This window comes from Saccostrea echinata, unplaced genomic scaffold, assembly GCF_033153115.1.
Source record: "Saccostrea echinata isolate AGI-Se365-2 ecotype Australia unplaced genomic scaffold, CSIRO_AGI_Sech_v1 ptg000029l, whole genome shotgun sequence".
In the NCBI taxonomy this organism is placed as follows: Eukaryota; Metazoa; Mollusca; class Bivalvia; order Ostreida; family Ostreidae; genus Saccostrea; species Saccostrea echinata.
The window spans coordinates 40,130,893-40,150,086 of NW_026889778.1; the positions used below are offsets into that span (position 1 = coordinate 40,130,893).

Genomic DNA, 19,194 nt, shown 5'->3' on the forward strand with positions numbered 1-19,194 from the left:
ATACTTAAACAAGGAGTCAAGATTTAAAAGAGAAGATTCTATTCACATTGAATAAATTTATTTCACTCATTATTTATTGCCATTGTGTGCTTTTTCTTGACAAAGATTTTTTTAAATTGCCAATTCTCCAAAAGCGTCTCTTATTCAATGTCATTTTCATACCATCCCATCATTTTCGGACATTAAAATTGTAAGAACCTACAACAAAAGTGTTGAAATACTTATAAAAAATTCTTTTGTTACATTTCATGGAAGTTCTACAATTTACAGAATGTTTTATCCATTTTTCTATTTATAGACCACATTGCAGGGCACCGATGAACGCTTCCTGTCTCCTACATGTTCCAATTTGCTGTGAAGGAAACCATATTATATTCTTATGCGAAATAATACTTTCTTTTCATTTTTTGTAATTGGACATGTCTCAATCTTCCATGCTCTACATTAATATTTATGAAGATTTTGTAGTAAGATATTCAATGTATTTTGACATGATATACATTATATATGCCCTAACAAAAAATTATATAGTAAACTAGTTTACTGTAGTTAACTATAGTATCAAAGTAAAAACTTTGGAACTTTGATTGACTATAGTAAAATCTTTGGAACTTTGATTGACTAAAGTGAAAAGCTTTTGAACTTTGATTTACTATAGTGAAAACTTTGCTCTCTACCATCGGCTCATACATTCACTTCTGTCGTTGGCTCGCGTATATCACAGTGATAAGCACGAGAAATAGTGCGTTTGTTTTAATTCATTATAATTGAATGTCTGAGCTTATGATAGTCCATAAAGATAGATATTTACTAAATAGACGTAAAACTATTAGTTTAATTTGAAATAATCCTTGAAATGTTATGTTTTTTACGTTATGTCAAAAATCTTGACGCGAGCCCATTGCAGAGGTGTCTGAGAGAGGAACGAACGACAACTCTGCAAAGGAGATTGTGAAAACTTTGGTACTTTGATTTACTATGGTGAACACTTTGGAACATTGATTTACTATAGTAAAAACTTTTGAAACTTTGATTTACTATAGTAAAATTTTTGATACTTTGATTTACTATAGTAAAACTTTGAAACCTTGATTAACTTAAGCAGAAACTTTGAAAATTTGATCTACCGTAGAGAAAACTTTTGATAACTATACACCCGTGGTGTTATGTTTTAGATTCCCATTCTTGACATTTTTGGAAGTTTCATGGTCAAAATTCATAAAAACCTCAGAGAACCCTTTATAAACCCGAACCATACCTAAAAAAAAATTAAAGTACAAGAAATGAATTTTAATGTGAGGTTGTCTCTCGCTCCGATAGATAAGCAACATTTATTTTAATGTATTTAAATTAAATGAAGATGTAGTGTAAGTATGGAAAATAATACACCCAAATAAAATTTGAGTCATTTAGAACCAAAATACATGCTCAATCTACTTCAGTAAACATGTAATTTTTATTTTCAATTTATGAATGTAAATATTGCATTTGAATTAACTAGATTGCAAATTTGAATTAAGATGTACAACAACTCATCCCCCCTAAAATAAAACGGAAAAATAAGCAAAAATTATTGAAATACTTAAACAAGTTGATAAACTATAGTGAAAACTTTGAAAATTCGATATTACTATAGTGAAAATTTTGAAACTTTGATTTACTATAGTAAAATTTTATACTTTGATTTATCATTGTGAAAACTTTCAAACTTTGAATTACTATAGTGAAAACTTTGAAACTTTGATTTACTATTGTGAAAACTTTGATAACTATAGTAAAAATTGAGAAACTTTGATTAAGTAGTTAGCTATTGTAAACTCTAGTTATCTATAGTTTACTATAGTATTTTTGTTAGGGTGTATACTAATATTTATTCTTGAAGATCTACATTTGTGCTCTCTATTATATAAATATGCAAAGAGCAAAAAACTTCATACTAGTGTTCCAAAGATCATAGGTCATTGCGTGACATAATCACACGGTGCAATAACATCTATATACACACAAACTGAATTGCCTTCTTAGCATGCTTTTGATGTACAAAAATGCACAAAATACACTGGTGAAATAACGACTGTTTTATTTAAAAAGTATACAAGTATTACATCCAGTCAATTTACATAGAGTATAAACAACTACATATTATGAGGTTTTATGTCAGTTGCATAGTCTCAACTTTTTTCCTTATTTTTCCTGTAGACTTCCTCCTAAACTCTGAATGTTACTCAAAATATTTTTCTTCATTTACTTTACTTACGATAAATTTGCAAATCTTCTGGAAAATATCAATGCATACACATGATACATGATACAAACATTTCGATAAAAACGTCCTAGTCCATCATTGAGAGCGTTGTCTTAAACAATGTAAGCTGTCGCTAGTGTCTCCGTGTGTACATCATAATGAATATGCCGATGTAATGTTTTTGGTCGAATTTTATAAAGCTATGTTTGTTTTCCAATCAAGTGGTACGGCCAATTATCTCCATACATTTCCGACAAAATTCAAAATCTACGACGGACAATTAGTTCAATAATTATATACGATTGTCCATCTCAAATGTATTAATTTAAGATACACATAAGAAATAGATAACCAATGTAAAAACTTCACTGGTAAATGATGTGGGTCAGTTAGTGATCAAATCTACTGAAAAGGCCTTCGGCCTTCACAGAATTTGATCACGTGATCGACCCACGCCATTTCCCAGTGACGATTTTAGACTTGTTATTTATTTCTTGCAACATCCATATGTAGATTAAAGACATCAATAATAATCATCTTGTACATCATAAGTCAGCATCGTATACATGTATATGTATAATTATGAAAAAAAAATCAATTAAATCAAAGAAAAATAAATGATGACAAAACATAGCAAGTCATCTCAAGAAGATCGATTTGGTATAAAGAAAATATGCTGTCGGTGGGACGTCAAGCAACATTATACATTTATTTACTGGGTTCGAAGAAAAAATGAGTTTTGTCGGACAAAACAAACAAACTGTTTGCCTGAGTCAATAAATATTTTGTTATACCTCTTATTATTTTTTTTTTTTACATACAATTATTTTGTGCTGGCTTCCATGATTAAATTTCCTTTACCCGCACTGCGGTCATTTCTGTCACTTTCGAAACCCAACGAATGCAAATAAGATTCAGCTGATCCCGCTCACAGTGTGACGTAAGCGGTCCAATATCTCACCGACAGGTCCAATATCTCACTCTGCGGTCAAACCGATTTTTTTTATTACCGCTCAGTAAAGCATTGGAAATGTTAGACTTTTTGGTAACATAGATTTCTATAGGAACAATTTTTTAAGATATACCAGAAATAAATGCATTAACTAGGCAGGAAAGTGACTGTTGTCTTCACCTTTTTCATTTATATAAAGACTGTTATTTAGAATGTTAAATGTCAATAAGAAATACTGATTCTAGTAAGATATCTGAGTAATTATATCGATATTTTGTAATGATTAAGGTCAAGAACTAGTAAATGAAAGGTACCTACAGATTTTTCAAATTTGTGAAACGAGTTCTTTTCATTATCCTTTACATATATAGCTTGGTAAAATAAAGTGTATCGGGACATAATTTTTAGGTAAACTCAACGAAAAAAAACAAACAAACCATATTTAAAACCGGCATTTTCAATGCAAAATAAAGAAAGTTTGGTATAAATTTCAGATTTTTTTTTCCATCTTAGAAAAAGGAATTGTGTGAATATTGTCCACAGTCTCCCAGAAAACGTATTTTCTCATCTTCTTGACCTCTACGTTAAAATGATATTAAATTGAATATAGGTATTGGGGTTTCTTTTGACATGATTTCAAATTGAATGCCATGAAAATGCTTCATTTTCTACATAATTCTATTTCAGCCTCAAAAATAGGGGAAAAAATTGAGTTTAAATCAATTATGAGGTCATAATGGAATTAGCACCAAGCAGACAGTCTAATCTCGTTTACTAGATCTTGATCTTAAACCTGAGTTAACATAAGACAACCCAGAGTATTCAATTTCTGCACGCACTTGAAAAAAGATCCCTGTAAATACAATGGATATAGTCAAGATCACTATCTATAAATTTAAAGTGACACAGATATGTTTTAGAATAGAAAATTTATTTTTCAAGGAGACATTTAAGTATTAATTTTCAGACAGTATTTAAAATTAAATATGAGAGAGAGAGAGAGAGCGTAAAATTACGACACAGTTTTTTAGTATAAATGGTTCGATGGTACTGCCATATAGTTATCTAAGAAGCCGTTCTAAATTATGCTAAAAACCCCATGTTACGTAATAGATCATGTATCATCCAAATGAATGATCGAGGTTAACATAACAGAAATTGGGACAATACTGAATAGTATAGTTAAAGCAGTGTATTTTATTGCTGCATGCAGTGTGTGCTACAGTATCGATCGTGCATACGTCGTTGATTCGGACATACATTAGAACATACCAATAGGAATTTTTTTTAGATCAAAGTAATTAAAAATTGTATTAATCTGACATACACCGAGAGTCACGAGTTTAAAAAATTTCCAGTATGGCCGCTCTGAAGAAAACGATCCAACTTAATAATGGGAAGGAAATGCCAATTATAGGACTTGGTACTTGGCAGGTTTGTTATATTCAGTACTTTTTTCTAGAATTTCATGAAGTTAGGTATTTCCTCTTTTATATCTACTATTAACAAGAAACTAACGTTCGCTTTAAAGATATCCGATCCTCAGCCAGGAAGGATAACTCTTAAATTTATTATTTTATTTAAAAAGTCTCAAACTGAAGCTTGAAATTGAGATCTTTTCGTGCAACAATTTTCATTTTCTGCATCTTAATATGATTCAAGGTTCTTTGAAGTCTTCGAAACGGTCTTGTAAAAAGTTGACATTTGTACCCCATAAATGAAAAAAATGAATTATTTTTTAGAGAAATCGAATTTCCTTTAGTCTAGCATTAGATACCAATGCTTGATATTAACATGATATGAAATTAGACATGATATGTGATGTCTAGCAATGATAGCACAAGCTTTGTACACTATGTATTATATGACAATTGAAGTAAAAAGAAAAACTAAAATACTGTACAAGCATAAAAAAGATACAATTTTCTCCAAGTGAAATCAGAGACATTTTTGTGAGCAATTTCAATAACTTAAAAGCTAATTTTCAGAACCTGAGGATCGGAGTACCTTAAATCAATGCATTTTTAGAATTTATTAATAGTAATAACAATAATATTAAGACCAAGGTTTGAAAAAAAATCTTTGTTTGCAGTTACCGATCCGCAATTTTTTGTTACAAGATTTTACATGAAAGGAACACTTCGTTATAAATGGAGCTTGGACCTATAGGGCCGGGATTGGTTTTAGTCTTTTAAAAAAGGCTTGTCGATTTCTGTTCGGTCAGTGACTTTAGGCTACATACAAGTACTAATTTGTTTCTCATAAATCATTATATTTCAGTATTTAGAGATTGGAGGAACCTTCTCTAGACATTAACTATGAAACATGATACTGTCAACGCATTTTGAGTTTGTTATCTCGAAATGTTATTTGATATTTTTCTTTACTTTTCGTTGTTACAGCACCTGCATCGTAATTCTTCACAATTCTATCGTGTCCTATCGTGCGTTTATCCTATCGTATGATACATGTATCCTATCGTATCATATTTTCCGTTTATCAGGTTTTGCGTTTTCTATCGTGTTTTTTTTTGGTTTATCAGGTTTTGCGTTTATCGGATGACAATGATTTTGAAACGAAAATAATTGAACAAATGACTCTAATAGCAGACGCAGTGAGCAGCCTTCAGAAAGGTACAAAAGAATTACGGTTGTCGTTTGATAGCAAATTAGATAAATTTAGTAAAGATTTTATGACAAGCATTGATGACAAATTTAAAGCAATGAAGTCAGATTTTGACCTTGAATTTGGGAGACCCCCGAGACAAATTGATTCGTTGTCACGGTCTGTTTATAAGCTTATTGAAAGAATACAAAAGATTGAGAATCTAGAACGCTCTGAATGCAGGGCAGAATCAGTTGTTAGTACAAACAAGAGAAACAATTCGAACACACTGAATGACCCAGAGCGTTCGATAATCGCCAATAACATTAATCCAAAAGAGACTATTTTTTGTTATTTCTAACGATGTGATAAGTTGCGGCTGCACGACTAAAGAGCAGGGGTATCGGCAAATCAGGCCTAATCAAAATTAGTTTCTGTTCAGTTGAGGAGAAAAAAGAAGTTCTACGAAGGAAACGGCATTTACAGAATATCGAAGCATGCAAATCGGTTTTTCTTAGATCCTCAAAATCACACATGGAAAGATTGATTGAGCTTAAACACCCAATTTTATGTTAACGCCCCCAAAATCTACCTAATTCAAGATCAATGGTATACCGCCTGTCAATCATAAAAAAAAACAATAGCTTCTGATTTGATTGACGGGCCAGCTACATGGGCTACCTGATAATCTGAGTTTGCATGTTTTGAAAACAATTACCTGGTCACGCGTCAAACGCTTTCATGTACCGCGTGTAAGGTCGCTTTGTATACACTCAGGTTAAAAAAAATCATGTCGCTGTTATATTGGTTGAAAATTTTAATTTTAAAAAATAATCGAGAGTAGATAATTAAACAGTGACTTCGTAATATTTTTTTCAATCTCCACTGCTTTTTTGTACTTGTTAGCGATATGACGTCCAAGATAACTGTAGAACTTTTCGAAGAATAATTTGCGGATATTCAAACCCTCTCTTCCTTCAATAACTGAGATCCGGATTTAAAAAAGTTTCTGTAGCAGCACAGACCGATAATTCTTCCAAGCCCCTTATTCAACCTGAGCCTTGATTTTAAGAATGTACGTAATGCCCTTGTCGACCTTGCACTTGGGTACACTGAGACTCAATTCGCCGCAATTGGAAACCCCCTCCTCCCCCCCCCTTCCCCATTTAACGCTATGAATAACGAAAGATTCTTTTTATATCCTTTACAGGGCATAAGAACACGGACCCTCGGAAATGGCGAACATTTGGACACCATTGTTCGCCAGAAAAGTAAATAATAATCCGATCGTGGTAAATGTCCACACAATAAGTTGAATCTTTTTATTTCAATATAAACACTTGATATTTTATAATAATTTCTTTTATTGGCGATTAAAATATTGATATGATTGCTTTATAGTTTTCACCCTTTTTACTTTAATTTTACGATTTTTAAAAAAGATATGTCTTTTTAATTTTTTTTCTTCAAAAGAAATCGACGAAAACGCTAAGTCTACAAATTTTATATTTCAGTACATAATTTATTTTTAAATATTTTCACTCAAAATTATGCATAAAACGCGTATATAATGTTGACCCTGATTACCAAAAGCCGGACTTCCTGTGTAATGCAGCGTGTATAGAGATTTTTGACATCTTGAGTATTGGGGCTCTCCAGGTAAATAACACCAGTACTACCAAGACCACTCCCTCCTCAGGCAACCGTACGGTAAAAAAATTGGGTCTTTAATGCAAAAACCATTTTATATCAGATTCCAAACGGCAAACAATTTTGCATTAGATCCAATGGAAGAAGCGTGTTAAAAACGCATAACCTACGATAAAACAACCCACCTGACTGCCCTGATCAAAATCGTAAGAACCACCTGTAGGAACTTTTCCGGCCTATTGATAGTTTAAAATTAGGTCATTTAAATATCTGCAGTTGGACTAGAGAAAATGGGGAACTCAGAAATCAAATTATTTGTGCACTAAATTGTGATATGATAGCCATTAGTGAAAGACATTTAAATGTAGAAAATGTTATTGATATTCCAGGTTATAGATGGTTTGGTTTTAATAGAAAAGATATACATGTAAATGAATCCCAAACATTCGGATGGCGTCGGATATTGATAAAAGAATGGTTATCAGATCAATTTGAGATAAAAGTGATTGATAGAAAATTTGATGGTATCCTTGGAAAAAATATGAAGAGCTATAAATCTGATTTTGAATTCGTTGTGTTTGCATGTTACTTACCATCCGAATAACAGAGGACGGGATGCTCCAGGTTTCTATAACATCTTTTAACACAGATTTATGTAAATTTTTAAAGTGATGCCATTTTCTTGATGGTTGACGTAAATTCTAGAATAGGCAATTTGAATGACAAACTTCAAGATTTTGGTCATATTCCTAAATGAAAACCTATATACGGTACTGTTTAACAACACAGACATGGATAAATCGACTTTCTTTATGAAGAAAACTTTATTGTATTGATGGTTGACTTGACATGTTTTTCAAGGAAGGGTAAATCTGTAGTGAACTATACATGTGTAACAATAGATGTATTCAGACAAATCAAGAACTTTAAGGTATTAAACGTACAGAACATTGCGGCAGAATTTTATCTATTGAATTTTATCGAGTATGAATCAAAACTTCCGGATCATTCTGTCATCATGTGTGAATTTAATGTCTCCGATTGTTGTTTAGTTTCTGGTACCCCAAAATTTGAACATTGTCAAAATCGTTTTCAACTGAATAGGATTCCAAATGATTTTATGACAAGTGAGTTGAGAATTGAGAAGGTCTGCTTTGATAGCAACAATAGATCTGATTAAAAACAGTCGAAAATCACAGGGATTTTTTATTGACGAGTTATATGATCATTTATGCGAAATAATTTGTAATGAAATGGAAACCATGATCCCTAAAGTCAAACCTAAAAGCAACAATAAACGATTTATCATGTAACAAAAGCAACATATCTCTGTCGACAAATTCAAAGCATTTTTGAAGATCAACTCGAGCAAATATATTTATCAAAGCTCAGAATCATGTGAACAGTTAATGACAAACTCACAAATTGGTTTAGTTGCAAAAATGGTGTTAAACAGGGAGATAATTTAAGCCCTACCTTATTTTCAATTTTCTTTAATGATATGATACAGGATATTAACAATCTAAATTTAGGTCTAGAACTAGTTTACCGTAAACTATTTTCATTGCTTTAATAGCCAAATCATTTAAGAAATATTTTTTAACGAGTTGTAAATTTTTTAATCAGGGATGTTTGCAATTTTGGTTAAAATTGGCCCAGCGGTTCTTGAAAAGAAGTTGAAAATGTGAAAAGTTTACAAACGGTCGGACCCCGGACAACGGGTTATCAGTAAAACTCACTTAATCTGAGCTTTCAGCTCTGGTGAGCTAAAATAAAAACAGGTTTCAAGTTATTTTTTATGATGATCTTCCTTTTTATAGCCATTTTACGTAGATGAACAATATCTGTCAAATTTGGAATTTCTTAATTGAAAGCCAAATATTGTGCTTTTAACAAGACCCAAATATTCAGAAAATTTGATGAAAGGTTTCTGTTTAATGTAAAAATAGTAACACTCTTTGTAATCTTACATCGTACACAATATTCAGACCGAACACCAAACAGTAAGCATATATTTCCTATTCTATTTCATTCAGAGTCCAAAAGATGAGGTAAAGGCAGCCTTGTTGGCTGCTTTGGATGCTGGCTACAGACACATTGACACGGCCTACAGTTACATGAATGAGGATGCAATTGGAGAGGCTCTGCAAGAAATTTTTAAAAGTGGAAAAGTGAAAAGAGAGGATTTGTTTATTGTTACTAAGGCAACTATAACATAGTCATATTCTATTACTGTAATCGTGAATATTAACGCATGTTTATTACGCGAATTAGTAGTAAAAAAAAATATACGCTAAGGGTAAATTTCCGCGAGTATGAAGTTGGTGTATTTATAATACTGAATAAAAAATATACAAAAGTATTGATACGCTGGAGATTATTTACACTTACACGAAAATTTTCTTATCGAGTATTTCATGTAAATTACCCCACGGTTAATTACCACGTATATAGTATTTGCATTTGGTAGACGGAGTTACAGAGCAAGAATACATGGTCAATTGGTTTATCATTTCACAAATTCTATCAAGAATTGTTTTGTCTTTTGACTTTTCACGACTTTGTTACTTTAATCAAGAATTGCATTTTTGTGTCTCTTTTTCAAATGTATAAATCGATCTCCGAATAACATTGGCTCAAGAATCAACATTTGATTGTATGCATGTTGTTTAACATCCCATTCGAGAATATATCACTCATATAGAAACGTCACCATATTCCGGTGAAGGGCTTCAAATTTTAACCTTTACTTGGCACTCAGGGCCTTTGAGCAGTGAGGGATCCTTATCGTGCCAACGCCTGCCGTGACACGGGACCTCGGTTTTTAAGGTCTCATCCGAAGGACCCGCAAACTTTCACTTCAAAGTGCCGAGCGCATGGCGAAGGAACAGTTGCTACCCATTTTTTTTATCGACTTGGGTAAGTCGCGGCTGAGATTCGAACTCACGACCTCCCGATCATGGAGCGAGCGTTCTACCGACTGAGCTACCGAGAACGGTATCAACATTTGAAGAAAATGTTGAAGGAAAATAAAAAAGAATATTTTTAACATTTGTTTCATGTTGCCAGTACAAAAAAAAAAAACAAAGGTCTTGTTTTTATTCAGCTCCCATTGATTCACATGGACCCAAAACTGGTGAAGAGATCCCTTGAGTTGAGTCTGAAGAACTTCCAGTTATCATATTTAGATCTGTACCTCGTTCACTTTCCTATACCTCTAGAAGTAAGGAATCTGTTTTTATCTTGTAAATGGAACATACATTATTGGTTTACTTGTTATTTATAATTTATAACTTACATAGAAAAAAAGAAGCACGATATGAAAACCACAAGAAAGAAGGGGTCTATATACGTGAATAAAATTTCGATTTTACAATCAATTTTGAAAAAAAGTGATCTAAAGCGGTTGTATGTTTTGATTAATTAAACAAAAATCAAATTTAATTTTGATTGTCAAAAGAAGACAAACCAATAGTATTGGATGACAGAAAATTTTTTTTACGGATAAATCAGGAATAGGTCAGACTCGGTATATGTTTGGAGTGTCCAAACGATCTTGTTATACCATGGTAAATAAATCATAACTCTTGATAAAAGTTATATACTTACAATGACTATTAAATGTTCGTTAATTTACAGTACGATGGTGACGACACTAATGTCGTACCCCAAAACGAGTCCGGAAACTGGAAGGGAGCAGACAAGTGGGATCTGTTGGGAACATGGAAGGTGCAGTGAAAAGAGTTATAGCGCCAGGGTCGGCCTTAATTGTAACGATATATCTATAATTTGTTTATAAAAGTCCAAAATAAGTTTTTTTTAATACTGGGTCAAAGATATGATTTCTTTATTGTCATGAACCTCTATTTCCTGCATTAGTCTAAAAGTTTATTTAATTAATGCATTTCTGATGACAACGGACATGGAAGTTTATATAATTATAATAGTATTTAATATAATGTACTGCATCAAGATACATGTGAATCATGGCTTGTCTTACATTAAATGTTCTGTTGAAATAAGTCTTTGTAGTGTTTGGTTTATAGGCAATGGAGGACCTTGTAGACTTGGGACTGACCAAATCTATTGGAGTTTCTAACTTTAGTATCTCACAAGTTGAAAGAATCTGCAAGGTGGCGAAACACAAACCCGTTACAAACCAAGTGAGAAAGACTTTATTTTTCAGCTGTTTCTATAAAAACACCTTTAATGATGGTTAACTATGCAAAAAAAGTTATAACAATGAATTGGCCTGCAATAAAAAGCAATACATTTATTACAGCAAAATATCACATCTGTGTATTTCAATTTTGAATTTTTTTGTTTGTTTTTCTCTTTTCAGGTGGAGTGTCACATATATCTCCCACAAACAGAGTTGGTCGAGGCTTGTAAGAAGCTCGGAATAACAATTACAGCGTATTCTCCATTCGGTTCACCAGGAAGGCCTGCGTTCATGTTAGTGTCCCACATAAATACACAATGCATTCTTTAGAATTGTTTTCTGAATAATTGATCAAGGACGTTTAAAGTATTCTTTTGGGAATAACCTATTCAACTCAATGCAAATTCAAAGTAGCAATAAAGCCAGAAAATATCATGCCATTTAACTGGCGGATATATAGGAATACCCAGAGCTTGCCATGCCCCTCCACATTTTATGCTAAAACATTTAATACTCTCTCTCTCTCTCTCTGTAAATAAATGCTTTGATGAAAAATTCTGTGATACACTTTTTGACACCATTTCACATAGGAGCTTTTAAACAGGACTTAACAGGTTTTATTGTTTCATTTAAAAAGGACTTCTTCTCCCTTAGGATAGGACAAAGCCTTGCAAAGTTTTGAAATAGTACAAATAAATAGCCCCCTCTCCATTCTCCAAAGTTAATAGAACATACAATAGACTTGTTGACACCATTTTATATAGGGGCTTTTAAATAGGATTTCACAGGTTCTATTGTCTCATTTAAAAGAAACCTCTTCTCGCTTAGGATAGGACAAAGCCTTGCAAAGTTTTGAAATAGTACAAAGAGAAACAATGCCAGTAATATTTTAAGTTATAACGTTTCATCATCGGCAATTTGCTCATAATGTTAATATTATTTAAAGCGTACATTCTATTGCATTTAAAATGAATGCATATTTTATGTTCAGGGACGACTGTAAATATTAAGGATGGATCCTTCTCAAATTTATTGTATTTAAAAAATTCCTGAAATTTTCACACAATCAAGAAGACAATATTACTAAGTGATGGTATCATTTCGGTTAGAATTGACTGTTTCATTTTAGTAGCAAGGTCAAGTAAAGATCATCATGTTTTCTGTTTTCTTAAATTAAGGATTAAAAATTACTGCTGCCTATCTTGCTATGCCCACTTCTATTTAAAAGTATTATTTGTTCATCTTTTTGCATAAAAAGACAATACTACATAAGATGTATTAGATAACACTATCAAACTGAGATAGATATTTTAACTAAAAATAGATATTTGCATTGTTAACGAGAATTTCTTCAATTTTCTATAATTTTTATTCAATTTTTTATTTTTTTTTAAATTTGGAGAAGACTTGAGATACTGACACAAAACGAAAAAAATATTATTAACCTTAAATAAAAAAAATGAATTAGTGAATTTTTCAGTCAAAATTGTTTATAGAGCTTACAAAGGTAACAAGACTGTAGTTTGTTAGGAATATATTTCTGATTTAATATATTCTTAAACTTAAGTTCCTAAACACAAATTTCATTCACTTTAGAAAATCCTTAAAGATTTTGACTATTTAAAACTGTGAACTAAGCTCATTAATCTAATTAAAAAAGCAAAAATTGTGATATTTTCCTACGCTACTGTTCCACAGAAAATATAGTCCCTGCTAGATTTTAAACTTAATATTCCATTTCTTTGTCAAGTTGTAGAGTTGTAAGAATGAAAAAAAATATGATTTTATAAATTCCTGACATCTCAATATGTCAGAAGGAAATTTATGCAAATATACTTTAATATTTTAATTAGTCAGAAACCTAACAAAAATCCCACCTTAAAGGAATATCTTATTAGTTGTTGAATTTTTTAGTACAAAGTTATTAAAACATCTTTTTAAATATCAGTACATATTGTATTGATTTTGAAAGCTGTTAAAGAGAAAATAATGTCCTTAGAAAGAAAAAAAATCTATTTAGAAAATTTGATGCATAATTTAGACCTTTATGGAAACCTAGAAAACAACATTTATACACATGCAGATTTATCGAACCCATGTTCAACATAACGAATTAAGTTTTCAATACAAAAGAAGAACCAAAACATGCGTAATTGCCTCATTTGTAGTAAACAAGCAGACGATCCTGTTGTAATGGAAGATCCTGTCATCCTGAAATTAGCCGAAAAATGTGGGAAAACTCCAGCACAGGTAAGCTACCCAAAACAAGCGGAGAAAAAAAATTATACAGAAAACAACAATTTATCCAAAGATTGGAAAGCTATAGGTGTAATAAAATTTAAAACAAAGTACACTTAGAATATTTGTCGTATAATTTGACATTTTTTTGATTTATTTTCAAAGGAATTAGACGTTTTTTCAGTGTATATTGAACAATAAATAGTAAAGTATTCGCAAAAGTTGGCTTTGATGCTAAGGCACTTTTTCGTTTACTTACACTGTAAAAAATGTGCTAAGGAAATAAACACTATCTTTACGTATTTAAGACCTAAACGTGTTTGATTTTGTGTTTAACAACTAAATACTCTCATTTCGTGTTTAGATCTAAACATGTTTGATTTTGTGTATAACAACTAAACAACTTCTCTCTCTCTCTCTCTCGGACGGTAGTGAACTCCTGTCTGAATCGGCGCTTATGTTGCGTTCTTCATTTTACTAATTTACAGAACTCTTTATAAGCTTCCTAGTCCTCATCCTCTACCTCACCGACAATTTTTCTGTCTCTTTTAATCTATATTTTATATTTTCACAGTGAACGTACAAATCCATGATTACTGTGTACAATTTACTTATATTGATTAGTGTTTATAACGTAGGTCCCAGTAATATTCAAAAGTATCCCAAAAATAAAATTTGACATCTACTGTATGCCATGTGGAGAGTGATATTGGAATCATTGATCAATAAAACTGCCCCCCCCCCCCTCCGAAAAAGTAGAATTCTTTTACCCGTATCAAATAGAGATAATTATTTTCTTAAATGCATAGTTTGAATAAAGGACTGTTTTAACGTCGAGATTCAATATTTAACTGTTCTAAATATATGTATAACATATAGTTAAGACATACGTAAGTCACCTCTACCCGCCTCCCAAGTTTTGCTAGGATTGTCAAATCTTAGTATGCTTCTAGTTACGGTCTTATGTCTAGAATTGTACTTCTTAAGCATGGTCTGGAACTTAAATTCTTTTTATGTTACGACCCCCTGCTTGTAACGTAAAAATTGTAATCTTAAGAAGATACTTTAATGAAGTCATTTATATTCCTACAATATCTTAAAAAGCTCACCATTTTTAAAAACGTTGTCAAAAAAAAAAAAAAAAAAAAAAAAAAAAAAAAAAAAAAAAAAAAAAACCACACACAGAAAAAAAAAACCCAGATGGTATTCTACTTGATTAACTTAAAAAAATATTGTATATGTTTCCTACAGGTTATTCTTCGAAATCTCATCCAAAGAGGTATGATTGTTATTCCAAAGAGTACGAATCCAGAGAGAATTCGTAGCAATTTACAGGTAAACAATATACATTTATTTGAAATATGCAAACATTTCTAGGTTCAGAAAGTTTCTTCAAGATTCAAGACAAATTCTGTTTTTTTTTTTCAAAGCATTATTGGGAGGTGATTTTTTTCAATGAGAAAACAATCAAATGATTTCTAAATGAGACAGACGAAAGACATTCATATATCGGAATTATTACGTCATCATATCTTAGAACTGTGATTTGTTTTTTGATAAAAATAAACAAAAAGGCTTGATGAAATGCCTCAATTCTCATATTTCCTTTCAATAGCATGATACAAAAACCTTCATTTTATGACAATTGTTTTAAGGGGCATTTTAAGTAAGGATTATGTGTACATAACAAGTACTTTCTATAAAAACGGACAACTTTTTTTTCTTCGCAGGTTTTTGATTTTTCTCTATCCAAAGAAGACATGGAAGAAATTGACAAGATAAAAACTAGACACCGCTACTTTGATTTTATGGGTGCTATGTAAGTGATAACTGCATATTTCTTGTTCCTTGTCTTTTTCCAAACAATTGTCTGTTTTTTTGTCAAAAGTTTAGTCTCTTACAAGTCAGTTAAGAACCCTTTATACCCTGTATACTTATTGTATTTCAATTTTAAAGAAATAATGATTCAATCAGCTATACTGATAAAACTTCAGAAACGAATTTAATTTTTGAGAAATAATAGTAAAATATTTTTTTAAAACTCATTTTAAATTTGTTGAAACACACATTCATAAAAATGAAAAAATTGCGACAACTTGATCTTTCAATTATATTTGCTTTTATTGATTTATTGGTGTTGGCTGAAATAAAAGATAAAAAAGTTTTATGTTAAAAATTAAAAACAGTTAATTAGCACACTTATTATTATTTTCCATATAAGCAATGAAGGGACCTACGAGGACTGTTCGAAAATTATTGAGACAAATACTTTTACTCCACAAAGGACAGATAAATTCATGAAAATTCGTCAACATTTTATAAAGAACAAATAAAACAATTGAGCAACATTTCTAATTTCTGGTGAAATTATAAACAAGCATATGTCTATTGACCTGGAGAAGCATCGCTACGTCATTTTAACGTCACATTGTGAAATGAGCGGGAAGCGTTCAATCTACTTTCTCAGTCATTACATATAGAATTCCAAAATTCAAACTTGTCTCTTATACAAGTAATTCTCAAATGATTTTTTAAAAAAAAAAAATTAAAATAAAACGTGTGCTGTAGCTACCCCAGTGTAAAACATATACAGATTGACTATCATGCAGTACGGAGTTATGCAACGCGAGTCAACGTTATTTAGTCCGTAATAATTGTTGGTTGTCCGGAGCTTTTGTTTTTACTCTGGTTGAATTATTTGTAAAAAAAAAAATACCAATGAAAAATAAATCCCTAGACACGTTTTATTGCATTGTTAGTGTTTTAACAGGTCGTTTAGTCTGACAAGAGTTCTCAATATCGCTACACAAAATCTTAGGTATGCTTGCTGCTCCGCCTTGACGTCAAAATCCGTTTTGTCGTTGTTATCAGATTGCTATACCGCGCTTAATTTTTTAAATGATCTCCGTATTTCTGATCGAAATTCTAACAAACTTGCACAAATTTATGTCAAAATTAAATTGAAAAATTATATACATAATTTGAACTATTTTCCTTTTTACTATGGGTCCACTGGGAGTTTTAACGTTGGTGTTACATATTTTCAATATCTGATTTCGTGACTGCGCTGGGTACCCCTACCATTGACAAATAAATATACCATTGGAAAGAAGAAATAAAATATTTTTAAAATATTTTTTGCTTTTATTAATTTTTAGTGTTGTTCAAACGTATATGCAAATTTTCACCTAAAAACGTTCAGTAGAAAGAAGAATATACACATTGTCTCAATTATTTCCGAACAGCCCTCGTATATATCAATGTTAATATCTACTACAATATGAAACAGACCATCTTTATGTTATAGCAAACCACTTTTGAGTACATGTGTATCTTTTTAAATTGAATCGGATATGTTTCCACTAAAATACATTTTTACTATTTCTTTAAAATTTTTTAATCATATTTTTGTTTTGTTAATCTTGTGTGTTTTAATTACAATTTTTCATCATATTTAATTTTTTCTCAGGTTCAAGGATCACCCAGAATGTCCATGGTGAAGCTGAAAAAAAAAATCAAAGAAGTGTAGAATGTTAGATATTTCTCTGTCTAATATTCTTCCATGTTCTTTTTAAGAAGCATTATAACATTTGAATGTACTAATAAAGAGAATTTATGTAATATTTTCGTCAGCTAAATATGTTAAGAAAGTAGAATAAGGTTTAAGTAAACAAATAGAAAATTCGTGCATTAAAAGACCACTGCATGTCTTGTTTATCGCTAAATGGCGTCTAGTTAATTTTTTCAATGCATAAAATCTCACTTGAGTTAAACATCAAATAAAGGATGGTAAAATACAGAAACCACGACGAGGACACAATTTTGTTCTACGAAAAATCATAAAAAAGATACCACTTTGAATACATAAGTATGTTACTTATATTGCTTTGTACATTTATACAAGATCCATTTCTCTTCAGAACTAAAAATACCTCTGTACATCCATATTTATCACTTATATTACATTAATCATTAATAAGATATTATCTTTCTTGTGTTGTATGTAAATTTACGAAGTAAGGCGATATAAAAATATGTACAATAAAACGAGATAAAAAGTGAAGTGTTGAAAGAGATTGAAATCAATGAAAATGGTATGATTTTTTTTCAGAAGTTGAGAATCCAGCCATTTACCTGACTATGATAGATTGTAAAGTAAATCTTAGACCAGCTGGATAAATTCAATTTATCAACTGAAATTAAACTGTATGGGATTTAAACAACACATCTTTTAATCGTAGTACACAATTGCATCGATATCATTATTTTTTAAAGTCATACTTTCACGGAAACATTCTCGGATTGTACATTAGACTGTTTCAGACGTAATTTGATTATGTGTAAAATATCTTTAGTCTATTTTTTTTCTTTATAATACTATTCACTTCATTTTTTCCTTTATAATACTATTCACATTCGAGTTAAAAGTATTGGCATTCCTATGCAAATGAGGGGATTAAAACGAAAATCACCATGATACTTACCATGTAAGTAATCTTATTAGTTAAATCATATTTCATACTAATTATTAGCAGTACATGTCGAGTTTATTGTATCAAAAAGCAACAAACATCGTAAAATGTTCTTATAAATTCTATGTTTTTTGTTTTGTTTTGTTTTTGTTTTTTTTAAAAGTTCAATTATTTCTTATAAATATAGCAAAAATATAACCCTGCAAAAATACACAAGCTAAGAAATATGTGTTCCTATCATACCTGTATAGCCGAGGACTCTTGGAGGACCAGTGATGATGAAAGTTTAAACATGTGATAACAAAGAAAGTAAATTTAAGTTCATTTCATAAGCATTATGAAAAAAAAATCATTTTCATGTACTTTTAAAGTATTTTTTAAAACTTACAGATATGTTACATTTGTTTTGTTTTTCTTTTATAACAATGGGGTTCTTTTTTCATATTGAAAAAAAAATATTTCTTTATCTAGTCCAAAAAATATATCATCTTTGATAATTATATTTTACACTGTTTAAGAGAAAACATCTTGTTTGGATTCAGTTGTGCCTGAATCCATAAAGACATTTGTCAGAAGTACCCAGCTTTTTTTTCCTATACAAACGATAGCACTGCATTTCAAGGACACGGGCACATCAAATTTCAATGACTTAATTTAAAAAAGAAACCGTGTATTATTCAGTTATCTAAAGGAAAAGATACTACTAGTTTTTAAAACAATGTTTAGATGACTGTGATTTTTTTGGACGATACTGAGTAGTGTAGTTTTAAATTGATATAAGCAGTCCCGTAAAAAAATCGTGAAAGGGGCACGGGGTGGGGGTGGGGGGAGGGGCATGCCCCTTTAATTTTGCCGATATATTTAGTATACC

The 19,194-nt window shown here is 31.0% G+C and overlaps 1 protein-coding gene across 1 annotated transcript; it reads left to right on the top strand.

Annotated features, from left to right (window-relative positions):
- The first annotated feature begins 4,368 nt into the window (after window positions 1-4,368).
- LOC133195936 (aldo-keto reductase family 1 member B10-like) lies at window positions 4,369-17,832 on the top strand. Its single transcript, XM_061331920.1, has 10 exons — window positions 4,369-4,631; window positions 9,488-9,655; window positions 10,558-10,674; window positions 11,091-11,180; window positions 11,498-11,614; window positions 11,794-11,906; window positions 13,782-13,863; window positions 15,103-15,186; window positions 15,582-15,670; window positions 17,321-17,832. Exons 1-10 carry the CDS (start codon window positions 4,557-4,559, stop codon window positions 17,349-17,351), a joined length of 966 nt encoding a protein of 321 aa, XP_061187904.1. The 5' UTR covers window positions 4,369-4,556; the 3' UTR covers window positions 17,352-17,832.
- The last annotated feature ends 1,362 nt before the right edge of the window (window positions 17,833-19,194 follow it).

What these genes read in the sequence shown, in the direction of transcription:
- LOC133195936 (XM_061331920.1), top strand. Translation starts at nt 4,557, where the DNA reads ATGGCCGCTCTGAAGAAAACGATCCAACTTAATAATGGGAAGGAAATG. An exon ending in ACAAACCCGTTACAAACCAA is followed by an intron (nt 11,615 to 11,793) that starts GTGAGAAAGACT and finishes TTCTCTTTTCAG; the next exon opens with GTGGAGTGTCACATATATCT. An exon ending in GTGGGAAAACTCCAGCACAG is followed by an intron (nt 13,864 to 15,102) that starts GTAAGCTACCCA and finishes TGTTTCCTACAG; the next exon opens with GTTATTCTTCGAAATCTCAT.